The 27497-nt window shown below is 38.6% G+C and overlaps 1 protein-coding gene across 1 annotated transcript in view; it reads left to right on the plus strand.

The window, feature by feature from the left end:
- The window catches only part of Prkg2 (protein kinase cGMP-dependent 2), an 87598-nt gene that overhangs the window by 18973 nt on the left and 41128 nt on the right, over nt 1-27497 (plus strand). Inside the window, exons 2-8 of the mRNA XM_051198394.1 lie at nt 3813-3979; nt 9351-9464; nt 10002-10107; nt 13904-13967; nt 21028-21105; nt 22925-23019; nt 26052-26120. Coding sequence (XP_051054351.1) covers nt 3813-3979; nt 9351-9464; nt 10002-10107; nt 13904-13967; nt 21028-21105; nt 22925-23019; nt 26052-26120 — 693 coding nt within the window. The remainder of the gene's footprint in view (nt 1-3812; nt 3980-9350; nt 9465-10001; nt 10108-13903; nt 13968-21027; nt 21106-22924; nt 23020-26051; nt 26121-27497) is intronic.

Below are 27497 nucleotides of genomic sequence, written 5' to 3' on the forward strand. Positions count from 1 at the left end.
TGTGTGTGTGTGTGATGTACATGAATGTGGGTGTAGCATGGATATAAAGGTCAGAAGACAACTTTCAGGGCTCAGTTCTTTGTTTCCACTTTGAGTTACTAGAATTAGACTCAGTACTTTTATCTACTGAACCATCTATCTAATACCATAGACACAATTTTAATTGTATTTGATCTTGAGTTTATAGTGCATCTTTTCTGTTGCTTGATGTCTTTTAGTTGATTTAATGACAGTATAAAATATGATTGTTGTAGTTGACTGTGCTGGCTAGTTTTATGTTGCTTAGATACAAGCCAGATTCATTGGGAAGAGGGAACCTCAAATGAGGAAATGCTTCCACCTGATTGGTTGTGGGCAAGCTTGTGTTGTATTTTCTTAATTGATGATAGGTACTGGAGGGCCTTGCTCACAGCTAACAGTGTCAGCACTGGGCAGGTAGTCCTGGGTTGTATGAGAAAGCAGGCTGAGCAGGTCATGAAGAAAAAGCCCATGAGCAGCACTCTTCCACAGCCAGTGCATCTGTTTCTGCCTCGAGTTCCTGCCCTGACTTCCTTGAATGATGGACTACAAGCTATATGAAAAAATAAGCCCTTTCCTTTCCAAGTTGAGTTTGGTCATGGTGTTTTATCACAGCAATAGAAATTCTAACAAACACATTGAGTTTCATGTCTATGACAAAACTACCTGGGACAAACAGCTTTTCCATCTCATGGTAAACAGGAAGCATAAAACATAGCTCAGAGAGACTCTTCCTGTGGAGTCACTGTTATTTTAATATGCCTTTACTATTCTCAACAGCTGAATCTCTTTTCTATCATCTGTCTATCTGTATTTCTGTCCATCAATTACCTATCATCTCTTGTTGCGTTTGGGACCAGAGAAAGTTGAACTGATGATTAGCTGGTCTGTCATACTTGTACATTGAAGTGAAAAGTTCATATTCATGAATGTGTGTGATGTTTGTGTATGTTTGTATTTGTGTGCGCACATACACTAGAGATCAAAAATTGGTGTTAGGTCTCTCCCTTAGTTACTCTCCACTTTTATTATTTATTTAGAGACAGGTTCTCTTCTGAACCTGGAACTTGTCAATTAATCTGGGCTGGCTGACCAAAGAGCTACAGGGATATGCTTATCTCTCCCAATCCTAGCACTGTGGTTAAGAACTCATGCTACCCAACCTGGCTTTTACCTGTTTGGTAGGATCTCAAGTCCATATGCTTTGCACAGTAAACCATTTAGCAACTGAGCTACCTCTCCATTCTGTTTATGTTCTTTATGGCTGCTATATGTATCCTGTGGAAATGTATGAAAAAGAAATTGTTCAGTGCAATTGGCATGAATCCAAGTAACCTGAGAGTAGAAAGGAAGCTTTGTGTGAACTGTGTAGGATCCTGCAGGGTTTTTGTTTGCTTGTTTTTGGTTGATGAATATGATGTGAGTAGCTTGAGGTAAGAAGAAAGTAAGCCACGCTGGAGGAGAAAACATGTTCCTCTCTTTAAGGTAAAGCTGTCCAGAAATCGAAGACTATAACAGTGGCCTACTTCATTAAAGGATTTGTTCAAGAAAAAAAATGTGTTGTGAAAATCAATGAACAGTATATTTTAGAATATTGATTTCCTAAATAGACAAAACTTATATATGATGTAAACAGAAATAAATATACAGATAAATAAATTAAATTGTTTTGAAATACTGGTTTAAGCATATTTATTTACTACTAGGCTTTTATGAACTTTTAAGGTATGGTTTGTGAACTTCCAAATTTTCTTGAACTTGGGGACACTTTTACATGTGTTGTTCCTAAGAATGTATGTTGGGAAACTCAGGTATGTGGCTAAAGGAGAGTTCGGATGAGAGTAAAACATCCAGTCATTTTTGTTTTTCTAAAAGATTAGTTTCATAATGTAGTACTGGATGAGCTGCAAGGGAAGGTCCAAGAAGCTGAAATCTCAGGAGAGAATCTGGTAACTTTGTCCAGAGCTGCAATTTATTTTCAGACTGTGGTGACATCATTGCCAATTGGAAATAAAAAGGGTGACAGTGGTTCTTTTGTAAGGGAATCAACATATCTAGATGCCCATCAATAGATGAATGGATAATGAGAATTACATTAAAATATATAATAATTATGTATATTAGAATATCCTTCAGCTTTAAAGAAAGATGCAATCACAAACTTTTTGGGAAATGGAAAAGCATGATATATAATACTAGGAAAGACCACCCAATTCCCCAAAGAAAAATAGCTTGCACATTCTCCATTATTCTTGGATCAGCCTATAATGTATGCTTATATAAATGTAAACAAATTATGTGTGGCTTCAAGAAGGGACTTAAAAAGAACTAGAAAGTATTGTATTAGGTGAGGAGGAAGAAGGGAATGCAGATAAAGAACACATGACCTAAGGAAGAGGCTATAATTTTTCTAGTTTCAATTCTAATGTGGTTTTTTATGGTAGATAAATGCATAAAAATGTAATTTATACTTAAGGCATGGATCCCTAAGTGAAGAATAGCCCTTCTAATTGTAGGTAAGATTACTGTGATATACAAAATTTGGATCTAGACAAGAGTCTGATTGAGTTCTAGCTGCAGGTTACTTTTATTTGTGACAGAAAAAAGCTGTGATAATTTAGGTGAAAGAGAAGGGAGTTGTTAGGATGACCTCTGGGTTTGGATGGCTGTGAGGGGCAATGCTCTAAGAAGGAGGGAGTCCTCCATAGGAGCTCATCTGTTTTCTTCCTGTGGACCAATGATTTGATGAGGTCATGAGGGAAGTTACTAATTTCAGGAAGTCTTAGCTTGTGTTTGAAAACCATTTGTATAGGGAAGGTTTACTAGTTTCCAAATAGGAAAACAAAACTACTGTTAAAGGGCTTTTGAATGAAAGAAGAAAGAGCCGTTAAAGAATCACACTGACAGTAAATGGATTATGTAAAAATTCTGACAGCTCATGGAGCATCTTTTCCTCTAGCTCAACACTTCACATCATCCTCAACTAGTAAGCTAATTAAATCATTTGAAACACATGGCAATTGAGTAACTATTTTGAGAGACTGCTTTTCCAACAGAAGGCAGAGAATTCTAGGATTGTCAATAAGTAAGACTTACTTTTGAGCAGTGAATAGGGGTGCTGAAAACAAAGTTTGTGTTCAGACTAGACATGCCTAGAAAAACTCAAGCAAGGCCAGATTTTGACCACACTCACATCAATCAAACCTAAGGATGCTGCTTTTGTCCTTGGAAGAGGTATTGGGATGGAAATGTCATGGATGACAGATTCTCAGGCTTGGATTTGAAGTCTCAGAGGAGTAAATATCTTCCTACTTCTCATTCTGCTTCTTCACAAAACATGGGAATAGTGACTATTGTATAGGATGTAGGATTAAATAGGATGTGAAAGAACACTACCACTAGCACTGTACATGTATGTGTCTGTCAAAGTCAAGATGCATAACTGTGCCCATGAAGGGATACTGCTTTTAATCTCACAAATGCAACTTCTTCCCATTTTCCAGGTCTGCTTCTGTATGACAATTGCATGGCATGGGAATTTCCCACTGAGAGATGGGATTATAAATGATAATTAAATTGGTATCATAATAACTACCAGAAAATATTCAAGATATTTGTAAGGGTTTGATGCATAATGTATGGAATTCTATAGGTGCAGTTTTTTTTTTAAATGAGACCAGAGAACAGAAAAAACATATATATGTGGATCATATATATCAAAACCCAGAATAAAGTGAATAATTCATACTTTTCATTAGTTGTAATGACCACTTATTTTCTGTTATTGCACACAGTGAGAAAAAGCTCATCACAGATGCCCTCAATAAGAACCAGTTTCTGAAGAGGTTGGACCCACAGCAGATCAAAGACATGGTAGAATGCATGTATGGAAGAAACTACCCACAGGGCAGTTACATCATTAAGCAAGGAGAACCAGGCAACCACATCTTTGTGCTGGCAGGTGAATATCACACATTTTTTATTTTTATTTTGAGTTCTCATATGAAATGGTTTTGCCTATTTTGGACTTTTAAACAATTTAATTAATTTATTATACATCCCAACAGTAGTTTCCTCTCCCACCTCTCCTTTTGTTCCCTCCCTGCTCCGCCTCGCCTCCCACCCCTCACTCCACTCCTCTGTCTCTGTTCAGAAAAAGGCAGACCTCCTGTGGGTTTTAACAAAGCATGGCATATCAAGTTGAGGTAGGATCTAGCACCCTCCCTTGTAGCAAGGCTGGGCAAGACAATCCAGTGTGAGGAAGAGGTTCCCAAGAGACACCCAAAGGATTAGGGACAGCCCCTGCTTCCTTTGTCAGGAGTGCCACAAACAAGCTACACACTGTCACGTATACATACAGGACTTAGATTGGTCCCATGGAGGCTCCCTGGTTGTTGGTTCAGACTCTGAGTTACTGTGAGCCAGGTTAGTTATTTCTGTGGGTTTTCTTGTGATGTCCTTGACCCTCTGTTTCCTGCTATCCTTCATCTCTTAGGCAGAGTTCCCCAAACTCACTCTAATGATTGGCTGTGGATTGCTGCATCTGTTTCCATCAGTTACTGGATGAAGGCTCTCTGATGACAATTGGGGTAGTCACCAATCTGATTACAGGAGATGGCCAGTTCAGGCTACTTATCCACTATTGCTATGAGTCTTAGCTGGGGTCATCCTTGTAGATTCGAGAGAGTTTCTCTTGCATCAGGTTTCTACCTGGCTCCCCAGAGCCCCCCATTTCCAGTCATCTCTTTCAGTACTCTCCTCCTTTTACCTATTCCCAACTCTATCCCTCAAGTTACCTCCCCCAGCTGCCTCCGCTCCATCCAGGTGATCTCTTTTATTTCCTTTTCCCAGGAAAATCCATGCAACCCCCCCCCCTTGCTCCCTAGCCTCTCTGGCTTTGTAGATTGTAGCATGTTTAAACTTTGCTTTACAGCTAATATCCACTTATAAGAGAGTACATACAATGTTTGTCTTTCTGTGTCTGAGTTAGCTTACTCAAGATGATATTTTTTTCTAGTTCCATCCATTTAATTGCACATTTCCTGTTGTCATTGTGTTTGACAGTTGAATAATAATTCATGGTGTAAATGTAGCACATTTTAACATCCATTCTTCAGTTGAGAGTCATCTACTTGGTTTCTAGGCAATGGCTATTACAAATAAAGCTGCTATGAGCATAGTTGAGCAAGTGTCCTTGCTGTATGATTGAGCATTCTTTAGATAAATGCTCAAGAAGCTTTTCAGTTTCAGGAGGACCCATTTATTATCTTAGTGTCTGTGCTACTGCTGTTCTATTCAGGAAATTGTCTTCAGTGTCAATGTGTTCAAAGCTATTCCCCACTTTCTCTTCTATAAGGCTCAGTGTAACTGGATTTATGTTGAGGTCTTTTTTATCCGTTTGGACTTGAGTTTTGTGTAGGGTGATAGATATAGTTCTATTTGCATTCTTCTGCATGTTGACACCCAGTTGTACCAGCACTGTTTATTGAAATGTTTTCTATTTTCTATTGTATGATTTTGGTTTCTTTGTCAAAAATCAAGTGTCCATAGATGTGTGGATTTATGTAGGGTCTTTGATTTGATTTCATTGATCAATATATCTGTTTTTATGCCTCTGACTTGTTTTTATTACTACAACTCTGTAGTAGTGCATGAGATCAGGGATGGTGGTATCTCCAGCAGTTCTTTTATTGTACAGGATTAGTTTATCTAGCCTGGATTTTTTTGTTTTTCCATATGAAGTTGGGTATTGTCCTTTCAATATCTGTAAAGAATCATGTTGGGATTTTGATGGGAATTGCATTGAATCTGTAGATTGCTTTTGATAAACTGGCCATTTTTACTATATTAATCCAACTGATTCATTAGCATGGGAGATCTTTTCATCTTCTGGTATATTCTCCAATTTCTTTCTTCATAGACTTGATGTTCTTGTCATACAGGTCTCTTACTTAGTTGGTTAGAGTTACCCCAAGATATTTATATTGTAAATATATTGTAAAAGGTATTGTTTCCATTTTCCTGATTTCTTTCTCAGTTTCCCTGATTTTTGTTTTTATTTATTTATTTATTTGTTAATCTTGTACCCAGCCACTTTGCTAAAGGTGTTTATCAGTTGTAGGAGTTCTCTTGTAGAATTACTTATGCACACTATGTTCTGCAAATAGCAATACTTTGACTTCTTTTCCAACTTGTATCCCCTTGATCTTCTTTTTTTTTTGTCTTATTGCTCTAGCTAAAACTTTGAGTACTTTATTGAATAGATATGGAGAGAGTGGACAGCCTGGTTTTTCCTGATTTTAGTGGAATATCTTTGAGTTTCTCTGCATTTAATTTGATGTTGACAATTGGCTTGCTGTATATTGCTTTTATATATTTAGGTATGTTTCTTGTATCCCTGATTTTTCCAATACTTTTATCATGAAAGAGTGCTAGATTTTGCCAAAGGTTTTCCAACATCTAATGAGATGATCATGCAGTTTTGTTTTCTTTCAATTTGTTCATATAGTGGATCAAATTGAGAGATTTTCATATGGCTTTCATATGTTGAATCCTTCTCTGCATTTCTGGCATGCAGTCCACTTGATCATGGTGGGTGATCTTTTTGATGTGTTCTTGGATTTGGTTTGCCAGTATTTTATAATTTTTTGGCATTTTTGAAAACATTGTTAAACCAAAACAAAGTTGCTCCGATTGTAGAAAATAAACATACTGACTTTATGTAATGAATACATTGGTGATTTGATCATGACAGTAGTTAATGTTTATGAAATATGTTGTATGTATCTTATATCCCATTGAGCACTTGATAGAGAAACCTCATTTCATTTCTTGCCTATCCAATGAGACCAAGCACAATTATCTTAATATTATCAGCAGGGACAATGCTCCACAGAGGTTAAATCATGTATCTGAAGTCTCACTGCTCACAAGAGGTGAGTGTATAAAGCACAGGCAGGAAATCCAACTTCATGCTTTTAGTCGCAATGCTGGTAACTAAAAAAGTTTTGTTCCAAGTGTGGCTGCTTATGTTGATATTCTGACATTGGTCCAAGGAGAATTTACTTTTGTGGCTTTGAAAATCACCTTGATTGTAGGCCAGTGATTTCAAAGGATAAGTTAGGTTTCTAACAAACAAATCAAAGGAAATGCCATACTAATTAAAATGGTCTTTTTAGAGACATTTAGTTTCTATTCTCTATGATCATTTGAACTCTCGTGCTTGAGAGACAATAGCACACCTATCTATGGATATTTACATAGTTGATAATATTTAAATATAAAGAAACAAGAAATTACTTGGATAGGAGTTTGAATTTCATGTAAAATTCTAAATTGCCTCAATGTCTTGGTCTTTGGAAAGAAAATTACACTTCCTTACCCAGGTACTGTAGCAGCCTGATAGATGCTGTGAACTTCTTCTAGCAGAGGGTTCCCCGTCACCTAAGCAATCAAACAACATTGCTTTTTCTGTTTCCTGTGACCTTAGAAGTTGCCTATCTAAGCAAGCTAATGGACTTGTGTTTTCCTTTTAGTAATATACCAAAGATTGTTCCTTTGTATTTTGTTCTGGAAGCCCATCAGTTTTTGTAATTATTTGTGTATTATGTGTCATATAATCTTTAAAGGCAACTTCAAAATGAGTCTGTCATTCCAGAGCAATTATTCTATTCTTGTAGTGAGTTATAGTCTTAATCTAGACAGCTTTCGATTTTTACAGTGATGGGTGACCCACAATGATACTTCCTTCTTACAATGTTCTTCTTGGATGCTTCAATCTGTTGTAGTGACTAAAGAGCATTCTGACAGGATAACATAAGTCATTAAGTCAGCAAATATTTATGGAACCTGCTAAGAGAGAAAAAAAATCTTATTGCAGCCCATCTTGTTCTTTGCCAGTAATTCTGATGAAAGGCTTGGGGAGAAACATTACTGCAGCCATTGAGACCAGGCATTCAGCCCACATGAAAGTGAAAATTGGATGGCTTCTTATTTGAATTAATTATGGTAGTATCTAAGGACTGAATTGCCTGGCTTAATTATCTGCCCGGGCAAATTAATTTGATAATTAAAATTCTCTCCTTTATAAAATATAGCATGAATATTAAATAGTACAGTACAGTTGGCTTAAACTCTTGATACTCCATATAATTCTTCAGTATTACTCAAATCGCATGAGCCATCACCAATTAAGAAAAGAACCTTGACATACACTAAGATTCGAGATATTAACGAGATAGCACCTCTAAGTAGTTTTTGATGCAGTTAGAATTAGCTGTAATAAGAAATTATTTGTTTTGTTTTGTTTCTCTGTATTGCTTTGGAGCCTGTCCTGAAACTAGCTCTATAGACCAGACTGGCCTTGAACTCACAAAGATCTGTCTGCCTCTGCCTCCTGATTGCTGGGATTAAAAGCGTGCACCTGGCTGTAATAAGAAATTATTAAACTGCATATCTAATCTGTGGAATTTAGAACCAGAAGAAAATATCTCTTTTGCTAGAATATAGCTCTATCCTAGTGAACATCTTTGTTTCTCTTGTCTGGCATTTATAATGGTTCCTGGAATAATGCCAATTCTCTTATCAGATTTGTTGAATTGAATGGATGACATGGTGACCCAAGCTGTTTGGGAGCAAGAGAAAGAAAGGCTGACATTACTTCCTCAGTTTTTTTCCTTAAAAACTTAGGTATCTTTTGCTTGTGAGTTTTTAAGACAAGGTTTTGTTTGCAGAGGAAGTTTTCTCAGTGCTGTTTTCTCTGCCCCTGCTTTGTGTAGCTGTAGACATGAGCCAGAATGGGAGGTTTGACAAGCAGAAGAGGACCAGGAAGGGATGTATCCAAGGTTACACAGTCAACAACTCATGCAACCCACATGGGGAACTAGGTAGCTTGACTAGATAGCCAGGGCGCCATGGCTCTGATAGGTTTTCCTTCCCTCACTGCAACAGCTCTGCAGTGTTTTTGAGACACGCTGATTGATGGGCTCCTCCTAGGAAGGGAGAAATGGTTACATTTTTCATAGGACAGAATCAATATTTTTAGATTCACATAACATTTAGCCTGTTGCTATCTATTGTTTTATGTTCCCTACCTGGGTTAACATTTAATTCTCATGATAAAGTGCATGAAATACATGTGATTCTCCCCATTCATCCATGATGAGTAAATGGAAGGTGTGGTACCAGGCTAGGTCTTTTAACCACCCTGAAAAAATCAGTTTCCTAAGTAGCCTAACTGAATGCTTTGTATGCTTTCTGGTTATTTTTTTTTCCTCTATGGAACACAGGTAGATTTTAATGATTTGTGTTTTTTCTTAAATTCTACTTAATAGAGGGTAGACTCGAGGTGTTCCAAGGAGAGAAACTGCTATCACCCATCCCAATGTGGACCACATTTGGGGAACTGGCCATTTTGTACAACTGCACACGGACCGCCTCTGTGAAAGGTAAGAGGACAAAAGCTGCTCCCAATCTCTCATTTAAGGTTGCTCCTCAGTCAATATTGTGCCGTTTTGCCCCATATTCTCTTGTTCATAAAAACAGAGTTGCAATAAAAAGATTTGTATTTGAGCTTTGATAGGAATAATTCAAGAACTTTTCCCAGCCTGGGGACTGGCACTAAGGTAGCAGTGCCTAACTATCATCAAATGCTGCTCATCAGAGTCCTTGTGCATAGAACACTTTTAACTTCCAATTATGAACTATTTAGTGTCTGGATTGGCTACTGACTTGGGAACACACCGTGTAGATGGGGTATATAACTGGAAATCGCAAGCTATTTGAATATCATTCTACCCAAAACATAATCCAGGTACCCCCTTCCAAATCCTAGTAGATTTCAAAGCCATTCTTTCATTATTTCTTTTCATTGGCACATTTAAATAATACATTTCCAATAAATATATATATATCCACTGGCTAACATTTTGGAGTGTTTTCCTGGTGCTAAATACTGCTGTATTATTTTCTCAAATTTTCTAAAGCCATTACCAATGTTAAAACTTGGGCACTGGACAGAGAAGTTTTCCAGAATATTATGAGGAGAACGGCCCAAGCCAGGGATGAGCAGTACAGAAACTTCCTCAGGAGGTAAGAGTAACCATGTGGGGGAGTGCAGGCATCATGTGGACAGAGTAATGATTTCCCTAACGGTTTCCCCAATCCAAGCTCTTTCTATATTATTAAAGCAAAGGACAAAAGAATTCCCTTGCAGTTAATGGCAGCAGATGCCAAAAATTATATTTGCTTCCTATTAACTTATTGATGCGCTATGTTCTTGCTATTGCCTTTAATTCTGTATTAAAGGAACTATAGCATAAAATATGCAAAACACCTGAAAAATTCACCTGAGTTTGCTCACTAGGCTTTGAAAAACATATGTGATCTGAAAAGGTACAGCAAAAGCTAATCTTCTAATATAAATTTTAGTTGTTATTATTGCATTTTATTTATTTATTGGTGTGTGTGTATGTGTGTGTGCACACACACGTGTATCTGTGTGCACACATGTCTGAGCACACAGGTTCACAGGTGTGCCACATCACAAGTGTGGAAGTCAGAGTACAACTTCCAGGAGTCAGTTCTCTCCTATCATGCACTTGCACAAGATCATACTCAGGTGACCAGCCCTGGATCAAGCCTTTATACCTAGAGCTATCTCATCAGGCCTGCTGGGACATTAAGATGAATTCATATTACTATCCTTGATTTATGGGTGAAATTTCTTTTCTCATTTGCATAACCACACTGCCTCCCAAGTAACCATTATTTGTAGTAGCTTAACTTGACAAAAATGTTACTGTACTTGTCATGATGACAGGGATACTAGGATAGATCATTTTTAAAAAATGTTCTGTACCTTAGCATTATGAGTGAGTCCATTTATAGAGAACTAACTGTCTTTATAACTTCCAAAGTGAGCTGGAAGAGATAACCTTTTTGGGGAGTATACATTCTTCATATATACTAGTTTTATATCATATGTGAGAGTTTTGACAGCCTCTGAATTTGAACACATCTTGTGATGAAATGTAATTAGGATCAGTGGTAACAATAATTATGCATTGTGTGACTTCCAAAAGTAAATTTCAATGTTTTCTAAGTATAGTCTAGTAATCTGACCTTCCATAGCCAGCCTGGACATCCAGCTATGTTAGGTCTTACTATGCCTTAGTGTTTAGTAGGGGCTTAGAAGTACTGCAGGAGGACATAGAAAATCAACAGAACACAGACAGCATGCAGTTTCTTATAGAGCATCTCTCTGCCACACCCTCCTAGAGTCCTTACAAAGGGTCATAATGACAAGCAGGTGTCTTATCTCTAGTATCAAGTATCTTAGCTGTCATGTGGTAGGATCTACCTAAATATAGGTGATCTTAAAATTGTCCGCTGAATGTCACAGGTCAGCATTTGAAGTAAGTAAGCCACACTTATGCATGAGACTTTAAAAAGGGATATCTGAATAAACCAGTGGCTACACAGTGGCTACAGGATGTAGTTGATTGTGAATCACCCTGCAGAGCAATAATCCCCTCAGAGCCCAGTCTCCTCTGCTGGAGCTGAAGAAGCCCAGAGAATCTATGAGCAGGCATTCATTTTCCCAATCCTTTTTTTTTTTTTTTTTTGGTTTTTCATTCATTCGTTCAACAAATATTTATTTCTAGACACCAAACATTGTGGATTCAGTGGTGAACAAGATAAACCTGACCACTGTCCTCACAGAAGAGAGATGAACAAAAATTTCTCCTCATCTACTTACCCACCAATTCCAAAGGTGGCAGGCTTTCTATTCATAGATCCCAGTTTGGACCAGAAGGAAATTTTTCATAAGTATGTGGAAACTGAGTTTAGTTGCCTTTGCCATTAGAGAAATGCTGTTTTCTTTGTCTCATATGATAAACTCTTTATATTTACAGTTCTTAAATATGGCATGTAATATATAAGACCTGTAGCATCTATGTAAATCACAAAACCTCCTAATGCTAATAACCCCATTACTAGGAGTATATTCAAAGGAAATGAGATCAGCGTGTTGGGTGAGACATCTATGTCTCCATGTTCTTTGCAGCACAATCCAGAATAGCCAGGAAATGGATACAGTCTAATTGACCATCAGCCCATGAATGGATAAGGAAATGTATAGTGGAACAATATTTAAACAAAACAAAGGGTAAAACTCGTTATTCGGGGTGAGCCAACTCAAACTGGAGACTGTTGTGTTTAGTGAAACAGGGTAGGCATAGATAGACAGATACTGTGTAATCTCATTTATATGTAGATTCTGAGAAAGTCCATTGCATAGAAGTTGACAGCTGAATGGTGCTTCCCAGATGCCTAAAACAGTAAAGGGGAAGGGGTGTAAAAAAGATTGACCAGTGGATTCTAAATTAGAGGTGGACAGGAGTAAGAAGTTGTGATATTGCACCATAAGGTGATTGTGCATAGTAACAATGTAATTTATATTTCTGAAAGCTTAAAAAAAGAATTCTGAAGTTTTTATGATAAACTTTCAGAGAAATATGTGTTTACCCACATTTAAACATTGCAAAATATATACAAGCATAGAACCATCGTAAAATACCCTATAAATGTGTCCAATTTTATGTACATATTTCAGTTAAAATAAATTTAAACTAACAAATAACAGCAAGTATCCTTGAAGATAGGGATGTCCCCAAAGTGCTTGTGGGCTCTGACAGCATCACAGGCCTCTGCCCCTCCTCCTTCAGGGGTAGGGATTAATCAGTCCCTTGGTCTTGGTAAATCTGTTTATGGCTTGGTTTAACCCTTTTTGAACTTGATAAGGATGGTGCTATTTTGCAGCCCAATAGTTCTTTACCTGTAACCATGCATTCATCTGTTCTCCAGCTGGGGCTCATTTTGTTGTTTTGTAATTCAATGCACCAGTGCAGTCATTCTTACAGATGTCTCCCAGCCAGCTGCTGCAGGCTCGCTGTGGACAAGAATCTTCCTAGAGCTCCCAGCCTTCTCAAGATCTATTCATGCATTTTGGGAATGGCATAATTTTTTCCTGTAGGGGTGTCAAATGATATATGGTTAAAAAAAAAGAAATATTTCTTTTATGGAAATTATATCATTGGTCTCAAAAATGTTTAAAATAGAAATGGATTCAATGAAACAATTTAGTCATGTTGATTAGCTTATGATACTAAGAGAAATTTCTGATTTCTTTTAAATAATGGGTTTCAGCATTCTATTGCATTCTCAGCAAAAATGTTTCCATGACCTACCTCTAAAATCTTAATTTAAAAAGACAGTACAGTAAGATTAATAATCAAAGAGTGTGTCTCTGGTAATTTCCACAAACCCATAGGTTCAGTCTTTACTTAATTACAAGGATTTGGGTGAAAATATGATCCTTGAATAAAGCAACTCACCCAGGCTATAAGAGACATTGAGGCATAGAGAAAGCACTTCCAAATCCAACCACCATGGGTAGTGGGTGACCCCTCACGCAGACAGGGTTAGGTTGTCCCTTTCTAGGATCTTGGTATCTTGTTTTTGCACCTTTGACAAATGCCTGGAATAGTATAGTATATATGAATGATTTCCAGTCATCAAGAAGTTCTGCTATTTATGTGATCTCAGTTATTTAAATACTTACTTTGGAAAAACTGAAGTTCATTGCATTAAAATAGTAAGCAAACGTAAGAATTTAGTGTTTGTATGAAATGTTTTTTTTCCTCAAAATATAATTAAGTAAAAGCTGTATGTGGTATTACATTCCTATAATTCCAGGGCTTAAAGGCTGAGGCAGGAGGATTGTGAGTTCGGGTATAACCTAGACTACATAGTGAGACTATATCTGAAAAGAATTTTTAATTAAAAAAGATAATTAATTTAAGATTTCTTTTTAATTTTGAAGTGTTTCCTTGCTGAAGAACTTACCTGAAGATAAGCTAACCAAGATCATTGACTGTTTGGAAGTGGTAAGAAATTTTAAAGTAAAAAATAAACATCATTAGAAGATTTTAGAATCTAGTCATCATATTAGTACTGTAATAAATAAAGAGGAAAAGATGATAGAATGCTAAACTACAAAGACCAGGAGCCATGTTTATGTGAAATCTTAGGCCAACTCACACTGAATTAAGGGACCAGCATGAGTTAGATAGCCTTGGAACTTGCAAAAAGAAATTGGATTTGCATGTGTAAAGTGAAATTTGATTTACATATTTTAATCTTTTTAGTACATTTTATACAACTAATCTGCCTTCTCAAGAGGCATTTGATTTTCTCCAATTAACATCACAATCCCTTGCAGAGTTTTCACAATATAAAGGAATCAGTGAGGCATAATTAGGAAACAGGGTACAGAAAGGGCATGCTGGGGCTGTGGGGGAGGTGCCTGGAGCCAGACCATGCAGCCTTCTGTACTCAGCCATGGAAACACATTTGAAGAGATTGCACGGGAGTACTTTACCTATTTCAATATCTAGAGGCAAGTGGCAGATTGGAAAGTGTTCAAAAGCTTATTCCTGGCATCCCCAGATGGCTGTTTTCAGTCTAAGACTTGTTAAGCCTTATTGGGGATAATGCTTTTATAACGTACCTGGCTCTCCATGGTCCTCGGTTTATAAAAACCTCTTCAGATTTCTGAGATTACAATTTAGAGCAAACAGCCCCTCTCCCTTTCCTGGGGGTCCATTTCGCTGAAACCAAAATGACTTTTCTGAAGTTAAGAGCCACATTCATAGCTGGATGTGGCACTTGTACAGAGCTGCTCCCAGTGGGGACAAAGTAAAAAGCCCTGCCCCTCGGATTGATGATAGATTCATGCCCTGTCAACCATGACAACAAATGCAAACTCCTCTTTATTGAGCAGGAAGCAGCAGCCGTTTTTATCATAAACCTATGTGACATCAGTAATGTTTGAACATATAGTCATGGATCATCCAATAGTTTATCAAGGACAGGTTTTGGGGACACCATGCCTTGCCTCCTGTCCCCTGGGGACTTTGGTATGAAGTCAGCTTCAACAAGCCCATGTATCCCTTTGGGATTTTTCCAATGCAACATAAAACAATCACAGATGTTACAAATTAAAAATTCATCTCAAATTCCCAGGGTGTTTCTCTTTTCAGGCCAGAGAAGCCCTATATATACATATTTTGGTGTTGTCAACCAGAGAAATCTGTTTTTAATAGGCTGCTAATAGAGAGATTTACCAGAGGGGAATCCCCTGCTGATAGCAAATATGTGAGCTTGATCTTAAAAATAAATGTCCACTTAGACATATTTATAGTGGCCATAGGTAACAGCTATGGAATATATAGATGGATTTCTCAAATTATTAACTCGAGTATTTATTAACACACAATTCAAGTTTGCAAGCTTCGTCTTTTAAAGCGCCCTGGGAAGGCATGACTACTTCTCAGCATCTGCAGATAGTGGCACCATTTACAAAGGGCTCTTTATTCTACCTGGCAAACAAATGTGTCTCTGTGATGTGTGAATATTCCCGGATTGGAAGTGATTAGCAAAAGAGTAATGGGATCTGTTTAGTTCTAAGAAAAGAGTATAATTTACCAGCAATGAGCCCTGACCCACCACAGTCCGTCCCAGCCCAGTGTAGGGAAGTATGACAGAGCATGTGTCCCCAGGAGACACAGTCTTTGAGAAAGCTGAAGCTGCCCAAAATGAAACTTGGAGGTAGGTAGGGAAGGAAGCCTTTTGCCTGTTTTCCTTTGTGTGTGGGGAGAAGGGTGGAGAGAAGGGTCCAGAGTCATCATGTCTGTGTCTGTTAGTTCATCACCCTCCCTCCATCCCCCTACACATCAGGCAGAGTGGAATCCTGTCAGGTTCCAAAGAAATTCAGAACAAAGAGCTAACTGTGCTGATGTTAAGCATACCAAAGCTCACTGGCCACAGGCTCACCCAGTACCTGTGGCTCCTCTGCTCTCCTCACCCTGCCCCCTACACTAAAACTCTCATAGTCCAGAAGCTGGCTTCCCTTCCCCCAGCTTCTCATTCCTATGTAACCCTGCTGTGTCAGCAACTGGCTTGCTTGGGCCTTATTTTCATTCTTTTCTCTCTCTCTCCCCCTCTACTCTTGGCTCCTGGGCCCCTCTCTCTTCTCTTCCGCTCACTCCTCATGATCCTGTTTAGTCTGCTGGCCTGGTCAGGGTTAGTCTCCTTCTTTCTCTTTGTGCCTGACTGTTCTCTCCCTCACATCTACAATAGAACCCTTCTTTCTCCTCAACCCCCATACCATGGGGCAGTCATGTCCTTTTCATTCAGATCCTGTGTGTTGAAGGCACAGACTGCTGAATTCCTAAATCGAGTATGTGGCTTTAACAGTTCAGTTTTCCATCAGTTTCTTTAGCACAAGTCTCTCAGGGCATTCAGTTTGCAAGGCAGCATCTTCTGGAAGCCTCTGCTCATGCTCTGACCAGAACATGTGTGGCGATAATGTCACAGTCACTGCCATCCTTTAGGATTTAGCTAATGACAGCCATAGAGCAGGATGCAGGTTTGGAGTGCTGGCAACAATGGATGATAATGAAAATTCTAACGTGGCTCATGTCCCTGGGCAATCATGAAGCAAGAAGACAGGTGACCCAAGAGTGTCTGTTTCCATGCAGGCATTTGTGTTCCAAGTTGTAAACTCAGAGATTAGGTAGGACGTTACCAGTTTGGGACAGAGCTCTGGAACCTGATCCAGTGGCTCCCAGTACTTCCATTCTGATGTCCATGTTTGCACCTTTCACAGAGCTCTAGTCATGAGAGGCACAGTGACATGAATGGCCTCCTCCTCCTTCAGATCTGGGTCCCAATAGAAAGACACAGTCCCATGTCCTGTCCCATGCTCACTGAGTCAGAAACTGGTAGAGAATCCAAGTTTCACAGTTGGGATTCTTAAGTTCTTTGCAGTTTGAGAAGCACTGATTTTGTGTGTGTGTGTGTGTGTGTGTGTGTGTGTGTGTGTGTGTACATGCCCGCATGTACACGCCCATGTGTGTAAAAGGACTGAAAGACTGTTTTGTAGAGTGTTCCATGGTCTGCCTTTTCATTTCACAGATTGCCAATTTAAATCCTGTTTTTCAGAATCTAGTCTCTCTATACATGTAATATGTAGTACAGGAGAGTGTGTAGGTATGTATGCATGTGTGTGTGTGCACATGTGTAAAGGGATCAGGGGGAATTTGTGGGTATCATTCCTCAAGCACCATCCCCCTTTTCTTTTGAACATGGTCTCAGAATTTACTGATTAGACTAAGCTGGCTGGCCTCTGAGCCCTAGGAATGAACTCGTCTCTGTCTCCCTAGTGCTGGAATTACAAGCAAGTGCTTTCAAACATATGGACCCTGGGATCAACTTCAGGGACTCCTCCCTGTAAGAAAATCACCTTACTGGCTGAACTATCTCCCCAGCTCTATAAACATGCTTTTGAACAGTAAGCTGGGATTTGTAGTTGCAGAATGAGTTGTACATGTGTGCTTATATGGATGTGTATGTGCTACATCTTGTCAGCCACCAATACTTTTCTGCAATTAAAATTTGTAGTACAATTTATGGATTGTGGGGAAGCCTGGGATTATCTTTGATTTTACTCCATCACTCTGGAGTTTCTTTCTGTTTCTTGTGTTTTCCATGTAGGAACTCAGTTTATTGCCTCTGCTTCCTCAGAACAAAAGGGTATCTTCCTAACCGTGGAAAATAATATCTTTAGGGGCTGCTGTCCATTTGTGTTATTTTCTTCTCATCTTTCTTATTGTGTTCTGAAATTGATTTCCTTAGTTAGTTTGTTAATTTATTTATTTCACATATACTGGAGAAGTACCGTTCTCCAGACTTCTATATGGTTTCCTTTAAAAATTTCTTTTCAGGCTGTGGGTAGTACTAGTTCATGAAACCAATTTAGTGAGTCAGTAGGCATGATTTCAAAGATTTTCAGTTGTGTATAAGTAACTATGTGTGTGTACCTTTATGGGTATATCAAGTGTACATGTAAAGTGTAACATCTCTCTGCAGGACAGAGCCCATGACTTCGTCTTCTGAGGTACCCCATTGCCACGTAACCACAGGACAGTCACCACACTGTTTGTGCTTCTCCTTTTGGTTGTGGTGGCTGCCCTGGCCTGACTGCCTGCATTCTGCAGTTGACAAATACTGGGCAGTCTAGCACCATAGCCAGTACTCACCACTATGTATTTTTGGTCTGATCTATTTCCACAGCCTTTCCTCATCTATGAGTTACTGTCGACACACTGGGAGGTATTATTTGCCTTCCTCCCATGGTTTTTGGGTGACAAAGAATCACCCCTGGGATGGTTCCACTGGGGAAGCTGCCCTTTAAGAAATAATAAGGCTCTTTTTCAGTGTCCCCTTTTAAGCTTGTCCCCTTTGAACTTAGGTGTTTGGCAGGAATTAAAGCCACACCTCTGTGCACATATAAGGGGTTTTGTAATAGTTGAAGAGCAGTCTGATAGCCCTTCAGAAACTTCTTGTGTCATTTCTGCGGTGATGGCGGCTGAGGTTGGAGTGGGGACAAGAGATACAGAGAACAGATCCTCAGACACGGGCTATGTGGCAGGACACTGCAGCTTTACTGAAGACATCTGTTTCTTACAGAAGGAAGGCATCTTGGGTTGTAGGGTTGTGGCCATCATTAAGGGTCACAGACAGTTGTCACTGTAAAACAGAATTTCTCTACAGTGAAGACTTCTGAAAAAATTTGAATTGAGAAAAAAAAATGAAGAGCTGGGCTAAGTGAAGTGATAAGTAAAACTTTATCGTTTGCATAAAATAGAAGTTGTCTCTTGCTCACAGGGTACTCCAAGGGGTATGTTCTCAGCTAGGTCCATTCAGGAATATAATTCAGCTGATGGCTGCTTTGCTATTTTCATTTAGCAAATGGTTTTCAAGCTCCCTCCAGGCCATACAATTAAAGATGCACATATGAAATGGATTGTGGGTCTGGCTTAGAAGTGGGATGCATTGCCTTTGCCTGGTTCTTTGAGACATAAACTAACTATATGGCTGAACCCAGCCACAGAAGTATCAAGTATCACTTTCTTTGTTGGCCACATATGCCTGCAGAAGACTCTGAGAGTCAGCTTGCAGTCTCTTCACAGGAATCAAGAGTCACCTAGTGTGTACCCGAAGTTCTACCATGTTTTTCACCAACACTTCTGCTTCATCCTCACACATTGATTGATAAGTGCAGGAGATGCACAGCCTTACTTTGGTGAGGAGACAGTTGAGGTTCAGAGATGTGACAATGAAACACATTCCACTGTCATTTCCCTTAATGCATCAATAATTAAACTACAATAATTAAGCTTACTATGTTTAAGGTGTTCTCGGAATTTCAGGAAACATTCTCATGGGGACATGCAGAATTTTACTCCCAAAATGCCCATACCCCTGGCTGACTAGATGGGCTGAATGCATTTACAGAAGCCCTTACATGGAGTGATTCATTCTATGTGTAATTGGAAGTGGAGGCCAGCCAGACTCCGTGTTTAAGAATTCTGTATGCCACGGCAGATTCTAATATGTCAGGGGTACTGCGACAGACAGAGGCCTTCAATAGCCCAGAGAAGCCCTGGCTGACTCCCTACTGACAACAAGAAGGAAATGACATCTCATTCCACAAAGGAATTCAACTAGCCAGCACAATGAACTTGAAGCAGATTCCCCTACCTCCAGGTTTTCAGGATGGAATATAACCCCTTCTAACACCTCAAACTCAGTCTTGAAAAGACCTCAAGTAGAGATACCCTGGCTACTCTATTCTGTCCTTGGGCTTTCTGATCCATAGAAGCAGGAAGCTAATCAAAGGGTGTTACTTAGAGCCACTAAGTTTGTGCCTGTTTGTTTTAGCATCTACAGAAAACTAATGAATTTCTCTAGCTTTGAGGGTCAATGTGCTTAGTTGATGTATTCAATTAAAAGAAATTCCATGCAAAGCTTTGAATCTGGTTCTTTTGGTTTCATGATTTTTCTAAGAGACATTGAAATGTCTCATTAAGCATATACAATACTAGGAAAATAAAATGTGTATTCATTGATATGATATGATATGATAAATATTCAGTCCCTAAATATTTATTCTATTATCTTTGATCATTTTGCCTAAATGGCCAGGAAGGTATTGGAAGGCAAACAAATTAATTTACAGTTTACTTTTCAGTCTAAAAGAAACAAGTGAGTGAAATTATGTTGTCAATTTTGCTGTTTTAAAAAATTAAACAAACCCATTTTGTTAGTATAAATAATTAAGAAATCCGTTAGTTCTTTGTCTTGAGACAACATCAAATTAAGGCGATACAGGGTAGTATCTGTCTGGGTGTTCTAAGGTACTAACTTGTCCTTGGCTCTGATGAGTGGATACATTACTTCTTTCTGCTCAAGGATTCTCAAATCACACAACTAAGTATGAGAGACAGAAAAATTAATCCAAGAAAGAAACCTATGATCATTTGCAATTTTGTGAGGTTAAGTCAACACTCAGGCCAGAATTTGCACATGTAGGTCCGATGTCTCTGGGACCTTTTGTGTTGAGGTTTCTTTAGAAACAATGCACCAGGCAGAGCCACCTGTTCCATTGCAGACTCCCATAGGTGGTTTTGTTGGAAATGGAGGATGTTGTTCCTCTTACCCACTGGGAGTATTTTCAAGTTGTCATGCAATCATGTATTCCCTCCCAAACCTTTGATCTACTCTTCAGATAGTTACTAGACAATGCCATTCAGCCAGAGGTGCAATCACACTGTGTCCTTGGCTGTTGCCTTACTCTTTCCTCATATCTCTGCCCCCCCATAACTGAAATTCAATATTGAATAAGTGAAGTTTCTCAGTGAACAGAGCAAGCATACATCTTGCTGATCAATAAGGCAACTCTCCTTACTTTTACCACAGTATTAATGGTAGGGAAAGACAGCTTACATGCAATCCATACCCATTTAAAGACATGAAGGGTGTGATTCTCCCATCATACACCTCCACTTGATCTGATGTTCAGTTTGTTTCTCATCCCAATAGGAATACTATGACAAAGGCGATTACATCATCAGAGAAGGAGAAGAAGGAAGCACCTTTTTCATTTTGGCAAAAGGAAAGGTAAATGCTCAGTAAAGCTTATGTCATAAAGACTTCTGCTGTGATTGGCCTGCCATCAGGATTGCAGTGTTCTGCATTGCCATGGAAGAAGCCACGTGACCAAAAGAGTGATGAAGTATCTCAGACAGTGTCTGGGGATCATTATAAAGATGCCTGGGTTTGGCAATGAGGGCACAGCACACATCTGATGGACCACAGCAGACATAGTACCTTGTCAGAAACTGCACACAGGTTACTCTGATTTCTGTGGAAATCTCTCTGTGTGTGAGGTCTGTAATGGCTGATTTATTTCTAGAAAAAAGTATGTGATTGTCAGCCCAATGGTCTGGGCTGGAATAATGTTTTTTTTTTTTTTTTATTTCATTTTACAAACCAACCATGATTCCCCTTCCCTCCCTTCTTCTCCCTCTCCTCCACTGCCCCCAACCCCTCCCCCCACATGTCTCAGAAAGGGTAAGACTTCCCTTAGGGAGTCAACAAAGCCTAACACATCCAGTTGAGAGCTGGATTTTTGAAGCCTATTCCATATGGTGGGATGTCTTGCTCAGCCTTGATATGAAATAATTTTTTTATATAACAGATATGACAGTTTAGACAAATGAATTCAGCAAGTAAAGTTCTGTTCTTTGAAAGAATTCTGGGTAATACAGAAATTGCATTTGTTATCTTCATTTTAAAATTTTGATTCATTGTGACATTCATAAATATCAATCACAAACTCTAGCAAGTATTAACATATTGGACTATAGTAATTCTAGCTAAAATAGGGAATATTGTAAATTTCAGTTTCTGTGTTGTGCCCTGCTAACCTGTGCTTCACTTTGAAATAACCACTGTGTAAGCCCTTTTGCATTGTTTTGGAAGTCCATGAGATATAGCCTGCCTATGGAAAGACTTCAAACTGACACTCAAATTTGTTCTTAATTGTTATCAACTCTGTTAGACTTTTTGAAGCAATAGAGGTCACCACAGGACTCAGATGACCTACTTTGAGGATCTCTCAAAAAGAATAACTGGATTTACATTTTAAAAACTGACCATTGAAGCCAGATGTGGCAGTGCACACCTTTGACCCCAGAACCTAGGAGCCAGAGGCAGATCTCTAGTTTGGGGCCAGCCTAGTCTAAAGAGCAATTTCCAGGACAGCCAAGGAACCCCAGGAAACTCTAAAACAAAAACAACAACAACCAACCAACCAAACAAACAAAAAACAAAAAGTAAAAGCAAAAGCTGACCTTTGGGAGGTGAATTAAAGAAGAATTCTCCTGTTCCGGGGGTTGTCTAATACCTGCCTTAACATAGCAAAATGTGGTCAGTTATAAAAGCAGTGTGTAGCAGTGTATTGCAATATCAGTAAGGAGTGTAACAGTGTGGACTGTAAATGTGTGATGACTGTAATGGTGTAAGGACTGTAAGTGTGTAGCAACTGTAACAGTGTGATGTCTCTAGTGGTGTATAACAGTGAAATAGACTGAAACAGCGTAATGGCTGTAACAGTGTAAGGACTGTAACTGTAAGGTGTAAGGACTCCAATGGTGTAGTGACTATAATGATGTAATGACTGTAATAGTGTAAGGACTGTAGCAGTGTGATGTCTGTAACAGTGCAAGGACAGTAGCAGTGTAAGGACTGTAATGGTGTAATGACTATAGTGATGTAATGTCTGTAACAGTGTAAGAACTGTAACAGTGTAGTGACCCTAAGGGTGATGCAGACTCCTTTTTTCCCTCCTTCAGATGGGTCTGCTAAGTTTGATGGGTGTGTGTTCACATCCTTCATTTACTCTGATCTCTCTTTTGAATTGTTTCCCTTTGTTTAGGTGAAAGTCACACAGAGTACAGAAGGCCATGAGCAGCCACAGTTGATCAAAACCCTGCAGAAAGGGGAGTACTTCGGAGAAAAAGCTCTGATCAGGTAAGTCCATGGATTTACATGCTGTTCAGAAAACAGTTTTGGACTGTTTTCCATCTCAAAACCACTCAGTAGCCAAACACTAATTTTGCACAGGAAATAATTGGAAAGTCTTAAGTCAGTAAAAACAAGATTGATTTTTAGCTTAAAATATTAGCAAAAGAATATAAAATGAGTGAATTAGAGCAAGGTTTTATGTTGCGGTAGTTTGAAATATTATCTTACTCAAAAATTTTCTTTTTAATCAAAATGTGAAGAGTGCTGGCAAGATAGGTCAGCGGGTAAAGGTACCTGCAACCAAATCTAATGACCTGAGTTTGATCCCCAGAACCCATATGGTAGAGGGAACGGACTCCCCCAGATTGTCTTGATCTCCACATGTGCATCAAGGCATGCAAACATGTACACACAGAGACAGCATATATAAGCACAGAGTAAGTAAGTAACTAATAAAGCATTTTTAAAAAATCACAACAAATTTTCATACTCTGGGTGTCTTTAAAACATGATGTCAAAATAATCTGCTTTTAGGAAAATTTTGTGAGCTCAGTTTACACGTTTTAGCAACAGCTCAAAATAATGCATTTGAAATTTCTTTGTGAGTCTTCCATCTTTTGAAGTATAAGTTTATTTGCTATTGACCCAAGTCATGGAAATACATTTTTAAAGCTAAAAGTGACTTAAGGGTTACTTTGTACTTCAAAAAACAAACAAACCCCACATATAAAGAAATACATTTTCCTAAATAGAAATAGTTTCATAAATAGCAAATTGAGTTCAGAAAAAAAGTCACATTTTTTGGGTTTACATATGTTTTTGAGTGAGTAATTTGGAGTTACTTGGGAAATCACTTGGATTTTATGTTATTTTCAAATCATTTTGTGTCAAGTTTATGTTTGAAGAAAAGAGTTAATTAAGAACAAGTTATTTCTGCCCTTTTATCGTCTTAACTTTCACCTATGCAGCTCCTGTATGACAGGCTACATAATTACAGCACTAAGAGAAAGTGCTCCAAAATTACCTAGACATATTTGATTATCTAAAAGTCATACACCTTTTATTTTTCAAAGAACGCCCAAGTACTAAAACATAATACATTGGGCTTTAGCTATTATGTAAGAAATTTTGATGTAGAATTCAAAGACATGCCGAGTTTTTCTTTCTTATTTCCTAGCTGGTTATGAACTCACATTGATAACAATAAAAGTTATCAATTTTTTTATACCATCATAATTATCTAAAACTTCAACTATTTGTTCTTAATATTTACAGTTATTTTCTAACTACTTTCAAGCAAAACAAACAAACCTTGAAGATTCACAGGACTCTATAATGCAGTATGGATTAAGCAGTTGTCAAGAGCTAGTGCGCGATCTGCTTTTGCTGGACCTGCTGTAATCTGCGCTGTTGCAGCTAGCCAAGTATAGTTTTTTTTCCTACAGGAAATATGAAAACGTATGTCTAACATACACAACCAACTCCCCAAAACATCTGAAAGCACAAAGCTAAAATTAATGGGAAGGAAATGTTGATACAAATATTTATCTTTTTTTGTTTTGCATATTTTTATGATCCTAATTTTTAGGGCTGCTGACTGTGGCTAGGTCTTGCTTATATTTTATATATTTTCAAAGTGACATTAAATAGTCTCAGGGGCTCTTTCAGACTTTACTCATGAAAATAAATCCATGGTACTCAATGCACAGTTACTCTGAAAGCACAAGTGGGAAACTGTGGTGGTCATGGGATTTGTAGAGAATGGTCTTAGTGACAATCACGACATGACATGTGACATGCAAGGTGAAAACCTTAAGTATTTCCTTGCTCTGAACTCACAACCCAAGGTCATGTCCATGTCTGTGTCTATGCTTGGTTCTCCACCATTTCTGCCTCTGCTCACACCCCCACCTTGGCTCACATCCCCACCCCCACCTCCAACTCAGGCTCTGCTTTTTAAATTCTGGCTCTCTTGCATGTGTAAACTGATCCCAAACTGTCCTACCTCTTACTAAAAGGCCTCAAGGCTCAGTTATTTTCACTGACACCCCTAGCAGGAATCCTATAAGCTAAGGACAGACTGTAATCTGCCTAAGATGGTCTTTGGGTATCATGTAAAAAGAAAGGGGCTTTCTTGGGCCTACAAGAGATGGGTTGTCCTACTACTAAGGAAACATGAAGGAATCTACAGGATCACTATTGCTGATGAAATTGTACAGAGTTGTCTTTATGATGACACATTTTCTGGTACTCCTGGGTTACTCTAAGTGAACCGCTGAGCCCTGGATGCTACATGTATGTACCTTTGTTTAGTGCCAAATTGTAACTAATAGAGAGAGAAAACTAACATGTAAGTCATGGACCCTGAGGAAATACCTGATGCTTCACCTGTCAATATTGACTTAGACAGTTCCACAGCCTTCAGCTCATGTGTAGTGACTCATTACATCTCAGATATCCATACATTGGAAGTTAGTGCTAATTACAATATGATTCATCATCGACTGCAACACAGATACTAATTTTAGAGATTTTACTGAGAAAAAAATACCCATTTTATATCCTATGACCATGAAAGTGTTTCAATAGTCAGTTAATCTGCTGTAAACACATGCCTGGATTTCATTTAAACTGATTTCCTGTGTGATACTCACTACTCACTTGATCATTTCCCAGAGCATTTCTCTGGTCAGTTGGTCTTTGCTGCCTCCTTGTTCATTAGTAATTTTCCTTTGGTGGCAGGGAACTATTCTATTCTGGCTGTGACAGAACACACAATAAGATTCCACATGGCAGTTTGTGATTCTCCTGTGCTCCCAACACAGTCCCCTCCCTGAATTCTTTGTGTATATAACCTTTATTAGGACACATTTCAAGCCCATGTCTAGTGGTTTAAATATAAATTACAACATTATTTAAAGACGTAGTCTTTGGATGATTTAGTGGGTATGAAATCACATAAAGTCATGGGTTCTCTGACAAATCAGACTTCTAGTTTCTAATTGCAGTGAAAGCTGACTTCTCTCTTTCATCTGCAGCGATGACGTCAGATCAGCCAATATAATTGCTGAAGAAAATGATGTCGCATGCCTCGTGATAGACCGAGAGTAAGTATCCTGGTGTTGGAGAACAACACAGGCACCTGCTACTTCAAAGACTTGGCTTCTGTGACTCGGATCCCTCTCTGTTTTCACATTCATCACCACTGGGAGATGCTGGTCAATGTTCAGCTGCAAGTGCATCCTATTAAAATTCATGAGCAGGAGCTGGGCCTCCTGATCAGAATCTGTCTCTGAGGTGGCAGATGCTGGCAGGCTAAATATTTTGTGTGCAAAATTGATACATAATTATCAATGATGGGCTGCTTCAAATTTTGTGTCTTTCAGGGAAATCAGTTTGTTAGTGCTTCTATGGGTTTATTTACATGTCTGTGGGTAAGCCATGAGTGTGAGCATCCAAGGAAACCAGAACCAAGCCCCAGATCCCAGGAGCTAGAGTTAGAGGATTTTGTGATTCATTGGACATATGTTCTGGGTTCTCTTCAAGAGCAGCAAGTCTTACTAACTGTTGAGCCATATCCCCAGCCCAGAATCTTCCTGTGAAGATGTCAACTGGTTATCATTTCTAGAAAGGCATGATCATCTGCAGTAATTTTTAATGATACACATCAATATTGATATGGTTCTCAAGATACTTTTAAAAATAATGCATACTTTGTTTCCCTCACGACTTCAAAGCCCATTTTAACCTGGATCCTTGAACCCTTCATTAATCAGTTAAATATTCACTAGTTATGTAACAAATCTAAGAAATACAGTTCACATAAGCCAAAACTGAGACATTGTCTATGTAAAGCAATGGTGTTATCAAAGAGATAAGACACACCCCTATGAAATATTAACAAAATCAGTAAAATGACAAGCTGTAACAGCAGAATATAGTCAGTGGCTGATTGTCTATAGCATTTACTGAATCATAGATGTGAAACATTGTAAAGGATATTAGAATACTGCAAAAATACTTTTTAGCATGGAAATTTCCTAACATTGAAAAACAGAGTACCACTGTAAACTTCATGATGCAAGTTCATTAGTTATCAATTCATTTCTAATCTACAACCCAATCCACGGATCCATGCCATCTTTATAGTACTTTCAAGGAAATTTAAAATACACATTTATTTTGTCTATAGATTTCTATAATGTCCCCCAAAGCCAAATACTATATGTATACCACACAATCCTAATGTTAGCGTATCTACAAATGAACCTATCTATAAGGTTATTTTAATACCCCTCCAAACTATTCTAATTCTTTCCTACAGATGAAACAAGTGACCTCCCAGGTGGGTTAAAGGTCTCATCCCAGCAATGCCATCTGTGGTGGGACAGAGGCAACTGCCTGGTTCTCTGACTCATTCCATCATCCTGCCAATCATGCCGCCAGGCTCCCATAGCACCGCACTTCTGTGAAGTTTTATTTTT

This window comes from Phodopus roborovskii, unplaced genomic scaffold, assembly GCF_943737965.1.
Source record: "Phodopus roborovskii unplaced genomic scaffold, PHOROB, whole genome shotgun sequence".
NCBI classification, from domain to species: Eukaryota; Metazoa; Chordata; class Mammalia; order Rodentia; family Cricetidae; genus Phodopus; species Phodopus roborovskii.